The following is a 16,409-nucleotide window of genomic DNA, read 5'->3' as shown; positions in this document are numbered from 1 at the left end:
AATTTTTGGAAGCGGATGCCCGACAAATTTAAAAAAAAATGCACCTTATTTTTAACAGTGAGGGTGATTAACCACTGGAACAAACTACCAAGAGAAGTGGTGGATTCTCCTTTTGAAGTCTTCAAATCAAGATTGGATGTCGCCAGCAGTGACAATGAACGCAGTGGAGAAGGATGTACAAATTATACATGCACACATTCCCAACTCCATAGTAGTCCAGAATCAGCCCCCAGAGTTGAGTTCCAGCTCTGCTTCTTTTTACGACTTGCAAATAAACAGACATTCCCACTGTTAGTCCATTAACACTAAAATGAGTTCAGAACCTAATTAAAGAGCAGACACACTGTAATACTGCTAGTACCACAGGGGAACACACAGCCACTTCATTCCAAGGGTATGTCTACACTACGAAATTAGGTCGAATTTATAGAAGTCGGTTTTTTTTAAATCGGTTTTATATATTCAAGTGTGTGTGTCCCCACAGAAAATGCTCTAAGTGCATTAAGTGCATTAACTCGGCGGAGCGCTTCCACAGTACCGAGGCAAGCGTCGACTTCTGGAGCGTTGCACTGTGGGTAGCTATCCCACAGTTCCCGCAGTCTCCGCTGCCCATTGGAATTCTGGGTTGATATCCCAATGCCTGATGGGGCTAAAACATTGTCGCGGGTGGTTCTGGGTACATATCGTCAGGACCCCGTTCCCACCCTCCCTCCCCCCGTGAAAGCAAGGGCAGACAATCATTTCGCGCCTTTTTTGTCTGCTGCCAGCCAAAGATGTAAAGGATCGATGGAGTGGGTCAGAACAAGAAATAGACCAGATTTGTTTTGGACTCATTTTCCTCCTCCCCTGTCTAGATCACACTGCAGTCAGTCACAGAGAAGGCGCAGCGAGGTTAATCTAGCCATGTATCAATCAGAGGCCAGGCTAACCTCCTTGTTCCAATAACAACGATAACTTTGGTGCACCATTTCTTATTGGAACCCTCCGTGCAGTCCTGCCTGAAATACTCCTTGATGTACAGGCACACCCTTTGTTGATTTTAGCTCCCTGAAGCCAACCCTGTAAGCCGTGTCGTCAGTCGCCCCTCCCTCCGTCAGAGCAACGGCAGACAATCGTTCCGCGCCTTCTTTCTGTGCGGACGCCATACCAAGGCAAGCATGGAGGCCGCTGAGCTCATTTTGGAAATTAGGAGAACATCAACCACCACACGCATTATCCAGCAGTATATGCAGCACCAGAACATGGCAACGCGATACCGGGCGAGGAGGCGACGTCAGCGCGGTCCCGTGAGTGATCAGGACACGGACACAGATTTCTCTGAAAGCATGGGCCCTGCCAATGCATGCATCATGGTGCTAATGGGGCAGGTTCATGCTGTGGAACGCCGATTCTGGGCTCGGGAAACAAGCCCAGACTGGTGGGACCGCATAGTGTTGCAGGTCTGGGACGATTCCCAGTGGCTGCGAAACTTTCGCATGCGTAAGGGCACTTTCATGGAACTTTGTGACTTGCTTTCCCCTGCCCTGACGCGCATGAATACCAGGATGAGAGCAGCCCTCACAGTTGAGAAGCGAGTGACGATAGCCCTGTGGAAGCTTGCAACGCCAGACAGCTACCGGTCAGTTGGGAATCAATTTGGAGTGGGCAAATCTACTGTGGGGGCTGCTGTGATGCAAGTAGCTCACGCAATCAAAGATCTGCTGATATCAAGGGTAGTGACCCTGGGAAATGTGCAGGTCATAGTGGATGGCTTTGCTGCAATGGGATTCCCTAACTGTGGTGGGGCTATAGACGGAACCCATATCCCTATCTTGGCACCAGAGCACCAAGCCGCTGAGTACATAAACCACAAGGGGTACTTTACGATAGTGCTGCAAGCTCTGGTGGATCACAAGGGACGTTTCACCAACATCAACGTGGGATGGCCGGGAAAGGTGCATGACGCTCGCATCTTCAGGAACTCTGGTCTGTTTCAAAAGCTGCAGGAAGGGACTTTCTTCCCAGACCAGAAAATAACTGTTGGGGATGTTGAAATGCCAATATGTATCCTTGGGGACCCAGCCTACCCCTTAATGACATGGCTCATGAAGCCGTACACAGGCAGCCTGGACAGTAGTCAGGAGCTGTTCAACTACAGGCTGAGCAAGTGCAGAATGGTGGTAGAATGTGCATTTGGACGTTTAAAGGCGCGCTGGCGCAGTTTACTGACTCGCTTAGACCTCAGCGAAACCAATATTCCCACTGTTATTACTGCTTGCTGTGTGCTCCACAATATCTGTGAGAGTAAGGGGGAGACGTTTATGGTGGGGTGGGAGATTGAGGCAAATCGCCTGGCTGCTGGTTACGCGCAGCCAGACAGCAGGGCGGTTAGAAGAGCTCAGGAGGGCGCGGTACGCATCAGAGAAGCTTTGAAAACCAGTTTCATGACTGGCCAGGCTACAGTGTGAAAGTTCTGTTTGTTTCTCCTTGATGAAACCCCCCGCCCCTTGGTTCACTCTACTTCCCTGTAAGCTAACCACCCTTCCCTCCTCCCTTTAATCACCGCTTGCAGAGGCAATAAAGTCATTGCTGCTTCACAGTCATGCATTCGTTATTCATTCATCACACAAATAGGGGGATGACTACCAAGGTAGCCCAGGAGGGGTGGTGGAGGAGGGAAGGAAAATGCCACACAGCACTTTAAGCACAGCACTTTAAAAGTTTACAACTTTAAAATTTATTGAATGACAGCCTTCTTTTTTTTGGGCAATCCTCTGTTGTGGAGTCGCTGGTTGGCCGGAGGCCCCCCCACCGCGTTCTTGGGCGTCTGGGTGTGGAGGCTATGGAACTTGGGGAGGAGGGCGGTTGGTTACAGAGGGGCAGCAGTGGCAGTCTGTGCTCCAGCTGCCTTTGCTGCAGCTCAACCATACACTGGAGCATTCTGGTTTGGTCCTGCAGCAGCCTCAGCATTGAATCCTGCCTCCTCTCATCACGCTGCCGCCACATTTGAGCTTCAGCCCTGTCTTCAGCCCGCCACTTACTCTCTTCAGCCCTCCACCTCTCCTCCCGGTCATTTTGTGCTTTCCTGCACTCTGACATTATTTGCCTCCACGCATTCGTCTGTGCTCTGTCAGTGTGGGAGGACAGCATTAGCTCGGAGAACATTTCATCTCGAGTGCGTTTTTTTTTTCTTTCTAAGCTTCACTAGCCTCTGGGAAGGAGAAGATCCTGTGATCATTGAACCACATCCAGCTGGTGGAGAAAAAAAAGGGACAGCGGTATTTAAAAAGACACATTTTATAAAACAGTCGCTACACTCTTTCAGGGTAAACCTTGCTGTTAACATTACATACATAGCACATGTGCTTTCGTTACAAGGTCGCATTTTGCCTCCTCCCACCGCGTGACTACCCCCTCAACCCTCCACCCTCCCCGTGGCTAACAGCGGGGAACATTTCTGTTCAGTCACAGGCAAACAGCACAGCAGGAATGGGCTATACTGAGTGTCCCTGAAGAAAAGCACCCTATTTCAACCAGGTGACCATGAATTATCTCTCACTCTCCTGAGGATAACACAGAGAGAGAAAGAACGGATTTTGGTTGAATGCCAGCAAACATACACTGCAATGCTTTGTTCTACAGTGATTCCCGAGTATGTGTTACTGGCCTGGAGTGATAAAAGTGAACTACCATGAAGGACGAAATAAGGCTGCCCTCCCCAGAAACCTTTTGCAAAGGCTTTAGGACTACATCTAGGAGAACCGCAAATGCCAGGGCAAAGTAATCCTTTCACATGCTTGCTTTTAAACCATGTATAGCATTTTAAAAGGTACACTCACCAGAGGTCCCTTCTCCGCCTGCTGGGTCCAGAAGGCAGCCTTGGGTGGGTTCGGGGGGTACTGGCTCCAGGTCTAGGGTGAGAAACAGTTCCTGGCTGTCGGGAAAACCGGTTTCTCCGCTTGCTTGCTGTGAGCTATCTACAACCTCCTCCTCCTCCTCCTCTTCTTCGTCCCCAAAACCTGCTTCCGTATTGCCTCCATCTCCATTGAAGGAGTCAAACAACACGGCTGGGGTAGTGGTGGCTGAACCCCCTAAAATGGCATGCAGCTCATCATAGAAGCGGCATGTTTGGGGCTCTGACCCAGAGCGGCTGTTCGCCTCTCTGGTTTTCTGGTAGGCTTGCCTCAGCTCCTTCAGTTTCACGCGGCACTGCTTCGGGTCCCTGTTATGGCCTCTGTCCTTCATGCCCTGGGAGATTTTCACAAAGGTTTTGGCATTTCGAAAACTGGAACGGAGTTCTGATAGCACGGATTCCTCTCCCCAAACAGCGATCAGATCCCGTACCTCCCGTTCGGTCCATGCTGGAGCTCTTTTGCGATTCTGGGACTCCATCATGGTCACCTGTGCTGATGAGCTCTGCATGGTCACCTGCAGCTTGCCACGCTGGCCAAACAGGAAATGAGATTCAAAAGTTCGCGGTTCTTTTCCTGTCTACCTGGCCAGTGCATCTGAGTTGAGAGTGCTGTCCAGAGCGGTCAGAATGGAGCACTCTGGGATAGCTCCCGGAGGCCAATACCATCGAATTGTGTCCACAGTACCCCAAATTCGAGCCGGCAACCTCGATTTAAGCGCTAATCCACTTGTCAGGGGTGGAGTAAGGAAATCGATTTTAAGAGCCCTTTAAGTCGAAATAAAGGGCTTCACTGTGTGGACGGGTGCAGGTTTAAATCGATTTAACGTTGCTAAATTCGACCTAAAGTCCTAGTGTAGACCAGGGCCAACACTCACACAAGTGGAGCTTGCTGCTGTCGGTGAATGTGCATGTTCTCACTACCAGCTAGGACTCTCAGACTTTATGGCTGATACAGTACTCAAAAAAGCCCAGAGCTTTGCACAGTTCATAAGCACTGGCATCCAAACACAAGACTACTTTACTGGGAAAACAAAAAATCCCTTCCAAACCACACTGAAGAATCTTCAGGAGCAGGTTTTTCTTGGAAAGATATTTTGGAAGGAGGGGTTGGCATATGTGAGTGGCCAAAAGAAAGGAGAAGCAATGCATGATATTTACTGAAAATATGATTTCAGATTCCTATCCTGAGGTGGTTCTTGAAACTGTAAAAAAAAAAAAAAAAAAAAGAAAAAGAAAAAAAAAAAAGAAAACCCCACACAAACATTTTAGAAAATTCATTTTTTTCTGGGTGGTCTTGTGGGACCCATGCTCTGCTTTTGGCAGACAAGTGGTTTACCTCTGATTCCAGTCTCCCTCCCTCCTTGTATTGGAAGGCAGTGAGATTAACACTTGTGGGTGCTCAAATGACTTGTAATACTCAGCTTGTCAGCACCACAGCTCAATCTGCAGACTCCAAAGTAAGTCACAATCAGTCATCAGCTGAAAAGGGGCAGCAAGTGATTTGGGGTCTCAAAGCTATGGAGGATAAAGTAATATGGGGGAAATGAAAAAATCCATGGGGCTCAGAGTAGGTGAAGAATTCATCTGTATGAACTTTTTATATCCCTGAATAGCAATCAAACTGTGTGTTCACACTCATCCAGCACCTACATACTACAGTGCTAAACAAAAGCAACTGGCTCTCAGCCATTCAGGTCATCAGAAGTTAAGCACGTGAAAGCTGCATTGTTCTAACCAGAAACAGTTTTAGGAAGTCCTTTGCCCCTTAGTTAGATTTCAGTCAAAGTCCTTGCAGCAAGCAAATTCTAAATTTCACTTTCCATTTGTAAAAACAACAGAAACAGAGTTGCTATTATTTTATGAACAGAAGACTAATAATTTTTCATGGCAATTATTAGTATTTTAATACAATTCACAGAGCAACAGATGATTTCTGCACAGCTTAGAGCAAGGTTGTCTCTAAACAAATATGGAATAAAGTTGTATTGATTACTTTCTCTATTTAAGTTAGTAAGGAAGATGGATGTTCTAAAACAACTCTCGTCTTCCTTGCTCTCCATGCTAGTAGATGATCCAATTGATTTGAGTAGAGTGCTGGGTCTCTAATCCTAACCATTACCACCATTGAAACTCAATGTCTGATTCAGCACTGAGAACATTTATTTTCCCTAGTAATGTTCAATAAAAACTCCAATACATTTTTCATTTTACTAGTCATCTTAACATCAGGAGATACCAAGCTTTAATAGTTACAACCATTTATTAGGAGCTAGGACTCTATTGTTCTATTCACAGCTCTGCTACTGATTTACTCTATAATGTGTAAGTCACTTACACCTCTCTCTGTTTCCTTTTAGCTATAATCATATGCACCTACCTCACAAAGGTGGTTTAATGTTTGTAAGACACTGAGATCTTTTAGAGGAAACACACTTGTGTATATAAATTGGTATTACTACATTCAAATAGTTCGTGAGCCCTCTAAAGGCCCCTGTCTTCTATGTTTCGAAAGCCACCAGAACCCTGCTAGAGCAGCAGTATGTATTTGTAACTAGGCCTTGCACGTTCCCTACACTTAGGAAACGTGGTTATTTGTATCTCCCTGTGTGGTTTCTTCATATTACATATGTTGTGTAAAAACTAAAAGACAACACTGTAGAAGAGCAAAGTATTAACAACTTTGTCCTGTCTACCCCATCCACCCTTTTAGTCCAAGGCGTCCACCAAATAAACAATAGTGGAGGTGATATTAATGTCTAATTAAGCCAATCTCAATACTTAATTAAAAAAATATAGTTTAGAGAAGCACTTTGGGTTGATGGCACTATGTAAGACCAAGAATATATGAAATTGCAGCACAAAGTAATGTCCACAGCGATGACCATCCAAAGTAAACACCCTCCAAAGTCATAGGCTTGAGAACAAACATGGGGGATGCTGGAGGGGAGAGGTTCTTCTTCTGCCTAAAACTAACATGATGAAAACTTTTTGGAAACTTCTATCACATGCTGTATGTATTTTTTTAAACTTCAAAACCAGTATAAATTTAGACTTATATGCGAGCAAAAAGGGAGGAGGGAAGTATTTGATAGGATGGAGAGACTTTAAAGAAAACATTTCTGCCTACGCAAATATTCCAGCAGCAGACACTTAGACCACAATATTTATTTTAGTAAATGCAGTGAGTGAAAAACATCATCACTTTCTCCTATAATATTTCAAAGCTTTAAACCATTTTTTTTTTATTAATACAGTACATGTAAAGTCATGTTTGTCTGCTGGCACTACAGCTGGGCTGACAACCTATTTACATACGGTTCATATCCCATGCAGTCAAGAGTGACACCAGGACCAGGACCAGAGAGATGTGTTTAAAGGGGCATTGAAAAGGGGGTTACATTCAAAATTAGAAATGTTTTTAAACTGTTATCAGCCAGGGGATTTCTTCTCAATTTTGTTTCAAAACAAAAATCCACCACTCTTACCAAGAAATTAAATACAAATGCCACAAAAATTTCATGGAGTCTTCAAAAGATTTTTTTTTTTTTTTTTTTTGCTGTTTGTGCATTCTTCTACAGCTGCAATTACATTCTATTCCTAGAACATTGCTCATGACATGGGTTCAAAGACAAGGGACTGGGATCTTGTTTTCCTGTGTCATCTAAAAGCATGTAATCTAACGCTACACTGGGGCATAGGCTTAGCAATGACTGAATCATCACTGCCAGTACTTGCAAACACTTTGGTTTTGGGAGGGGAGGAAATTGGCTGGGGGGACACGTCTTCCATTCAAGCACTGGTCGAGCCCAACCTAAGCTTACTTTACAGAATCTAAAAAAGCACAGCTCAAGATGAAAGATTACAAATCTTAAAATCCAAATCAATGCTTTCCCTCCTAACCTATTATTATTAATAGGGCTGTCAAGCGATTAAAAAAAATTAATCACGCTTAACTGCACTGTTAATAACAGATACCATTTAAATATTTTTTGTTGTTTTCAACATTTTCAAATATATTGATTTGAATTACTACACAGAATACAAAGTTTACAGTGCTCACTTGATTTTATTAAATATTTTCACTGTAAAAAACAATAGTATTTTTCAATTCACCTAAGTACTGTACTGCAATCTCTTTATTATGAAAGTTGAACTTACAAATGTAGAAAAATGTACAAAAAAACTGCATTCAAAAATGAAACAAAGTAAAATTTTAGAGCGTACAAGTCCACTCAGTCCTATTTCTTGTTCAGCCAATCGCTCAAACACATTTTTTTACATTTGCAGGAGATAATGCTGCCTACTTCTTGTTCACAATGTCACCTGAAAGTGAGAACGGGCGTTCACATGGCACTATTGCAGCCAGCATCACAAGATATTTAAAGGCCAGGTGCACTAAAGATTCATATGTCCCTTCATGTTTCATCCACCATTCCAGGGGACATGTGTCTATGCTGATGACAGGTTCTGCTTGATAACAATCCAAAGCAATGCGGACCGATGCATTTTTATTTTCATAATCTGAGTCAGATGCCACGAGCAGAAGGCTGACTTTCTTTTTTGGTGGTTCAGGTTCTGTAGTTTCAGCATCAGAGTGTTGCTCTTTTAAGACTTCTGAAAGCATGCTCCACAACTCATCCCTCTCACATTTTGGAAGGCACTTCAGATTTACCTTGGGTCAAGTATTGTAGCTATCTTTAGAAATCTCACACTGGTACCGTCTTTGCATTTTTGTCAAATCTGCAGCGAAAACGTTCTTAAAATGAACAACATGTACTGAGACATCATCCAAGACTGTGATGACATGGAATATATGGCAGAATGCAGATAAAACAGAATTGGAGACCTACAGTTCTCCCCCAAAGAGTTCAGTCACAAATTTAATTAACTTTTTTTTTTTTTTTTTTAAAACGAGCATCATCAGCATGGAAGCATGTCCTCTGGAATGGCGGCCAAAGCATAAAGGGGCATACAAATGTTTAGCGTATCTGGCACGTAAATACCTTGCAATGCCGGCTACAAAAATCCCATGCGAATGCCTGTTCTCACTTTCTGGTGACATTGTAAATATGAAGTGGGCAGCATTATCTCCCGTAAATGTAAACAAACTTGTTTGCTTAGCAAACAAGAAGTAGGATTGAGTGGACTCGTAGGCTCTAAAGTTTTATATTGTTTTTTTTTTTTGAGTGCAGTTATGTAACAAAAAAACCTCTACATTTGTAAGTTACATTTTCACGATAAAGAGATTGCATACAGTACTTGTATGAGGTCAAGTGAAAAATACTATTTCTTTTATCATTTTATCAGTGCAAATATTTGTAATGAAAAATAATATAAAGTGAGCAAGTGTACACTTTGTATTCTGTGTTGTAACTGAAATCAGTATATGCAGAAAAACATCCAAAAATATTTAATAAATTTCAATTGGTATTCTAATGTTTAACAGGGCAATTAAAACTGCGATTGTGATTAATTTTTTTCATCACAATTAATTTTTTTGAGTTAATCGTGTGAGTTAACTGTGATGAATCAACAGCCCTATTAATTATTATTATTCCAAACAAAATATGCCAGAAGGGAGATGTTATATTACAGATAGGACACGAATCTAGAAATAAGGGCTCCTGGTTCCTATCCCTCGCTCTGATTCACTGGCATGGTTTTCATCATATTAGTAACAAGCGGAAGAAGAATGATTCACTGTATGACCTTGCACACCAACTTAACCTCTCTTACCTCACTATCTAAAATGGTAAAATGGGAATATAGCTCATAGTGTGTTTTGCCAAGTGCTTTGACATGCTCAGATGAAAAATGTTAAGTAAACAAAGTATGCAAAGTACTATAATTAAAGAACTTTGCTCTTTTTGTGCATTATAATTTAAGAGTTGTTTAAATATTTTTAATTTCTTATTTTAAGGAAGACATGCCATCTTTCCAGTATTCACAGGGGTGCTGGAACAATTTTTATAAGGGGATACTGAGAGCCATTGAACCAAACTGCAAACCCTGTAAATAATGAAAACCGCTTCAACCCAGGGGGTGTGGCAGCATCCCCAGCACCTCTAGTTCCAGCACCTATGATATTCAGACTAGAAATCCTCTATATCAACATTGTTTTTCCAAGTGCTACATCCAGTTTTGCCTATTTCACATGAACGAGTCTGAGGGTAGCTACAACTCCCTTACAGAAGTCTCAGATGATTAATATGGCAGTTACTAAGGTATGCTTAGTCATGCAACAACACTAAGGGTATGTCTACACTACGGAATAAGGTCGAATTTATAGAAGTCGGTTTTTTAGAAATCGGTTTTATATATTCGAGTGTGTGTGTCCCCACAGAAAATGCTCTAAGTGCATTAACTCGGCGGAGCGCTTCCACAGTACCGAGGCTAGAGTCGACTTCCGGAGCGTTGCACTATGGGTAGCTATCCCACAGTTCCCGCAGTCTCCGCTGCCCATTGGAATTCTGGGTCGAGATCCCAATGCCTGATGGGGCTAAAACATTGTCGCGGGTGATTCTGGGTACATATCGTCAGGCCCCCGTTCCCTCCCTCCCTCCGTGAAAGCAAGGGCAGACAATCATTTCGCGCCTTTTTTCCTGAGTTACCTGTGCAGACGCCATACCACGACAAGCATGGAGCCCACTCAGGTAACCGTCACCCTATGTCTCCTGGGTGCTGGCAGACGCGGTACGGCTTTGCTACACAGAAACAGCAACCCATTGCCTTCTGGCAGCAGATGGTGCAATACGACTGGTAGTCGTCCTCGTCGTGTCCGAGGTGCTCCTGGCCACGTCGGCTGGGAGCGCCTGGGCAGACATGGGCGCAGGGACTAAATTTGGAGTGACTTGACCAGGTCATTCTCTTTAGTCCTGCAGTCAGTCCTATTGAACCGTCTTATGGTGAGCGGGCAGGCGATACGGACTGCTAGCAGTCATACTGTACCATCTTCTACCAGGCAGGCAAGAGATGAGGATTGCTAGCAGTCGTACTGTACCATCTTCTGCCGAGCAGCCATGAGATGTGGATGGCATGCAGTCCTTCTGCACCGTCTGCTGCCAGCCAAAGATGTAAAAGATAGATGGACTGGGTCAAAACAAGAAATAGACCAGATTTGTTTTGTACTCATTTGCTTCCCCCCCTCCCCTGTCTAGGGGACTCATTCCTCTAGGTCACACTGCAGTCACTCACAGAGAAGGTGCAGCGAGGTAAATCTAGCCATGTATCAATCAGAGGCCAGGCTAACCTCCTTGTTCCAATAAGAACGATAACTTAGGTGCACCATTTCTTATTGGAACCCTCCGTGAAGTCCTGCCTGAAATACTCCTTGATGTAAAGACACCCCCTTTGTTGATTTTAGCTCCCTGAAGCCAACCCTGTAAGCCGTGTCGTCAGTCGCACCTCCCTCCGTCAGAGCAATGGCAGACAATCGTTCCGCACCTTTTTTCTCTGCGGACGCCATACCAAGGCAAGCATGGAGGCCGCTCAGCTCACTTTGGCAATTAAGAGCACATTAAACACCACACGCATTATCCAGCAGTATATGCAGCACCAGAACCTGGCAAAGCGATACCGGGCGAGGAGGCGACGTCAGCGCGGTCACGTGAGTGATCAGGACACGGACACAGATTTCTCTGAAAGCATGGGCCCTGCCAATGCATGCATCATGGTGCTAATGGGGCAGGTTCATGCTGTGGAACGCCAATTCTGGGCTCGGGAAACAAGCCCAGACTGGTGGGACCGCATAGTGTTGCGGGTCTGGGACGATTCCCAGTGGCTGCGAAACTTTCGCATGCGTAAGGGCACTTTCATGGAACTTTGTGACTTGCTTTCCCCTGCCCTGAGGCGCATGAATACCAAGATGAGAGCAGCCCTCACAGTTGAGAAGCGAGTGGCGATAGCCCTGTGGAAGCTTGCAACGCCAGACAGCTACCGGTCAGTTGGGAATCAATTTGGAGTGGGCAAATCTACTGTGGGGGCTGCTGTGATGCAAGTAGCCCACGCAATCAAAGATCTGCTGATATCAAGGGTAGTGACCCTGGGAAATGTGCAGGTCATAGTGGATGGCTTTGCTGCAATGGGATTCCCTAACTGTGGTGGGGCTATAGACGGAACCCATATCCCTATCTTGGCACCGGAGTACCAAGCTGCCGAGTACATAAACCGCAAGGGGTACTTTTCGATAGTGCTGCAAGCTCTGGTGGATCACAAGGGACGTTTCACCAACATCAACGTGGGATGGCCGGGAAAGGTGCATGATGCTCGCATCTTCAGGAACTCTGGTCTGTTTCAAAAGCTGCAGGAAGGGACTTTCTTCCCAGACCAGAAAATAACTGTTGGGGATGTTGAAATGCCAATATGTATCCTTGGGGACCCAGCCTACCCCTTAATGACATGGCTCATGAAGCCGTACACAGGCAGCCTGGACAGTAGTCAGGAGCTGTTCAACTACAGGCTGAGCAAGTGCAGAATGGTGGTAGAATGTGCATTTGGACGTTTAAAGGCGCGCTGGCGCAGTTTACTGACTCGCTTAGACCTCAGCGAAACCAATATTCCCACTGTTATTACTGCTTGCTGTGTGCTCCACAATATCTGTGAGAGTAAAGGGGAGACGTTTATGGCAGGGTGGGAGGTTGAGGCAAATTGCCTGGCTGCTGGTTACGCGCAGCCAGACAGCAGGGCGGTTAGAAGAGCACAGGAGGGCGCGGTACGCATCAGAGAAGCTTTGAAAACCAGTTTCATGACTGGCCAGGCTACGGTGTGAAAGTTCTGTTTGTTTCTCCTTGATGAAACCCCCCGCCCCTTGGTTCACTCTACTTCCCTGTAAGCTAACCACCCGCCCCTCCTCCCTTCAATCACCGCTTGCAGAGGCAATAAAGTCATTGTTGCTTCACATTCATGCATTCTTTATTTATTCATCACACAAATAGGGGGATGACTACCAAGGTAGCCCAGGAGGGGTGGTGGAGGAGGGAAGGAAAATGCCACACAGCACTTTAAGCACAGGACTTTAAAATTTTACAACTTTAAAATGTATTGAATGACAGCCTTCTTTTTTTTGGGCAATCCTCTGTGGTGGAGTGGCTGGTTGGCCGGAGGCCCCCCCACCGCGTTCTTGGGCGTCTGGGTGTGGAGGCTATGGAACTTGGGGAGGAGGGCGGTTGGTTACAGAGGGGCTGCAGTGGCAGTCTGTGCTCTAGCTGCCTTTGCTGCAGCTCAATCATACACTGGAGCATACTGGTTTGGTCCTGCAGCAGCCTCAGCATTGAATCCTGCCTCCTCTCATCACGCTGCCGCCACATTTGAGCTTCAGCCCTCTCTTCAGCCCGCCACCTCTCCTCCTGGTCATTTTGTGCTTTCCTGCACTCTGACATTATTTGCCTCCACGCATTCGTCTGTGCTCTGTCAGTGTGGGAGGACAGCATGAGCTCGGAGAACATTTCATCGCGAGTGCGTTTTTTTTTCTTTCTAAGCTTCACTAGCCTCTGGGAAGGAGAAGATCCTGTGATCATTGAAACACATGCAGCTGGTGGAGAAAAAAAGGGACAGCGGTATTTAAAAAGACACATTTTATAAAACAGTGGCTACACTCTTTCAGGGTAAACCTTGCTGTTAACATTACATACATAGCACATGTGCTTTCGTTACAAGGTCGCATTTTGCCTCCTCCCACCGCGTGACTACCCCCTCAACCTTCCCCCCTCTCTGTGGCTAACAGCGGGGAACATTTCTGTTTAGCCACAGGCAAACAGCACAGCAGGAATGGGCTCCTCTGAGTGTCCCCTGAAGAAAAGCACTCTATTTCAACCAGGTGACCATGAATTATATCTCACTCTCCTGAGGATAACACAGAGAGAGAAAGAACGGATGTTGTTTGAATGCCAGCAAACATACACTGCAATGCTTTGTTCTACAATGATTCCCGAGTACGTGTTACTGGCCTGGAGTGGTAAAGTGTCCTACCATGAAGGACGCAATAAGGCTGCCCTCCCCAGAAACCTTTTGCAAAGGCTTTAGGACTACATCTAGGAGAACCGCAAATGCCAGGACAAAGTAATCCTTTCACATGCTTGCTTTTAAACCATGTATAGTATTTTAAAAAGGTACACTCACCAGAGGTCCCTTCTCCGCCTGCTGGGTCCAGGAGGCAGCCTTGGGTGGGTTCGGGGGGGTACTGGCTCCAGGTCTAGGGTGAGAAACAGTTCCTGGCTGTCGGGAAAACCGGTTTCTCCGCTTGCTTGCTGTGAGCTATCTACAACGTCCTCCTCCTCATCATCATCATCTTCTTCGTCCCCAAAACCTGCTTCCGTGTTGCCTCCATCTCCATTGAAGGAGTCAAACTACACGGCTGGGGTAGTGGTGGCTGAACCCCCTAAAATGGCATGCAGCTCATCATAGAAGCGGCATGTTTGGGGCTCTGACCCAGAGCGGCTGTTCGCCTCTCTGGTTTTCTGGTAGGCTTGCCTCAGCTCCTTCAGTTTCACGCAGCCCTGCTTCGGGTCCCTGTTATGGCCTCTGTCCTTCATGCCCTGGGAGATTTTCACAAAGGTTTTGGCATTTCGAAAACTGGAACGGAGTTCTGATAGCACGGATTCCTCTCCCCAAACAGCGATCAGATCCCGTACCTCCCGTTCGGTCCATGCTGGAGCTCTTTTGCGATTCTGGGACTCCATCATGGTCACCTGTGCTGATGAGCTCTGCATGGTCACCTGCAGCTTGCCACGCTGGCCAAACAGGAAATGAGATTCAAAAGTTCGCGGTTCTTTTCCTGTCTACCTGGCCAGTGCATCTGAGTTGAGAGTGCTGTCCAGAGCGGTCAGAATGGAGCACTCTGGGATAGCTCCCGGAGGCCAATACCATCGAATTGTGTCCACAGTACCCCAAATTCGAGCCGGCAACCTCGATTTAAGCGCTAATCCACTTGTCAGGGGTGGAGTAAGGAAATCGATTTTAAGAGCCCTTTAAGTCGAAATAAAGGGCTTCATTGTGTGGACGGGTGCAGGTTTACATCGATTTAACGCTGCTAAATTCGACCTAAAGTCCTAGTGTAGACCAGGGCTAAGTAGACAGTAGGTGATCACCTCATAGGAAGGGGGAGAAAATGTATGTGGATAGACACCACCAGTATGTATTTATTTAAATAATGTATTTGGTTACCTTTAACCTATTTTACATTTTAACATTTTCAACTGACTGACCGATTGCAATATTTGGCATCCAATTAACCAATCAATCAAGCAACCCTCATTTCCAATTCTGAATTAACTGGATTAATTCCATGGCTTATTTTTTAGTTTCTTGCACAGTTATAGAAAGCATCAAAAAATAGGACACTGGTTTTCTCTTTAGCCTCTGAAAATTGGCCTCCATAATTGCATGTGTTAAAGTAAGGAGCACAAAATGTATTCAAAACACACTGAAAAGTGACACAAGTCCCCTACCCAACCCAGAGCTCCTTGCAACCTTCCTGACTCTGGTGAGTTTTGGGCAAAGGCAGGTGAGAACATAACAGAAGAACAGCCATACTCGGTCATACCGATGGTCCATCTAGCCAAGGACCCCGTCTTCCAACAGTAGTCAGTGCCCGATGCTTCAGAAGGAATTAACAGAACAGGGCAACTATCAAGTGATCCATCCCCTTTCCTCCTCTCCCAGCTTCTGGCAATCAGAGTCTGTGGACACCCAGAGCATGGGGTTGCATTCCTGACCATGTTGGCTAATAGCCATTGATGGACTTATCCTCTGTGGACTTATCTAATTATTTTTTGAGCCCAGTTATATTTTGGGCTTCACAGCATCCCCAACAATGAGTTCCATAGGTTGACTGTGCATTGTGTGAAGAACTACTTCCTTTTGTCTGTTTTAAACCGGCTGTCTATTAATTTCATTGGGTGACCCCTGGTTTGTGTGTTATGTGAAACAGTAAACACTTGTTTCTTCACTTTTTCCACACCATTCATGATTTTAAAGACCTCAACCATACCGTCCCTTAGTCATCTCTTTTCCATGCTGAAAAGTCTCAGAGTTTTTAATCTCTCCTCATATGGAAGCTGTTCTAACGGGGGCAATACAAAGGGGAGAACACAAAAAAATGAGGAAGTTAGTTAAACAGAAATTAAAAGGTACAGTGACAAAAGTGAAATCCCTGAATGCTGCAGGGAAACTTTTTAAAGACACCATAATAGAGGCTCAACTTAAATGCATGCCCCAACTAAAAAACATAATGAGAACAAAAAAAAAAGTGCCAACATGGCTAACCAACAAAGTAAGAGAATCAGTGAGAGACAAAAAGGCATCCTTTAAACAGTGGAAATTAAATCCTAGTGAGGAAAATAGAAAGGAGCATAAACTCTGGCAAATGAAGTGTAAAAATATAACTCAAAAAGTATTAGCAAAAAGAAATTTTTTTTTAAGTACATCAGAAATAAGAAGCCTGCTAAATAACCAGTGGGGCCACTGGACAATCGAGATGCTAAACGAGCACTCAAGGACAATAAGGCCATTGCGGAGAAAC

The 16,409-nt window shown here is 45.2% G+C and overlaps 2 protein-coding genes across 2 annotated transcripts in view; both read right to left on the bottom strand.

Annotated features, from left to right (window-relative positions):
• The window catches only part of EXT2 (exostosin glycosyltransferase 2), a 106,536-nt gene that overhangs the window by 28,932 nt on the left and 61,195 nt on the right, over window positions 1–16,409 (bottom strand). The window lies entirely within an intron of this gene.
• LOC311522589 (myb/SANT-like DNA-binding domain-containing protein 7) lies at window positions 2,874–4,374 on the bottom strand (the record flags this gene model as incomplete). The annotated part of the gene is made up of 2 exons (XM_084632063.1): window positions 2,874–3,231; window positions 3,819–4,374. The coding sequence occupies 2 exons, from the start codon at window positions 4,372–4,374 to the stop codon at window positions 3,146–3,148; spliced, it is 642 nt and encodes a 213-aa protein (XP_084488189.1). The 3' UTR covers window positions 2,874–3,145.

This window comes from Lepidochelys olivacea, assembly GCF_965140295.1.
Source record: "Lepidochelys olivacea isolate rLepOli2 genome assembly, chromosome: 6".
NCBI classification, from domain to species: domain Eukaryota; kingdom Metazoa; phylum Chordata; order Testudines; family Cheloniidae; genus Lepidochelys; species Lepidochelys olivacea.
This window is presented reverse-complemented; position numbering and strand designations above follow the sequence as displayed.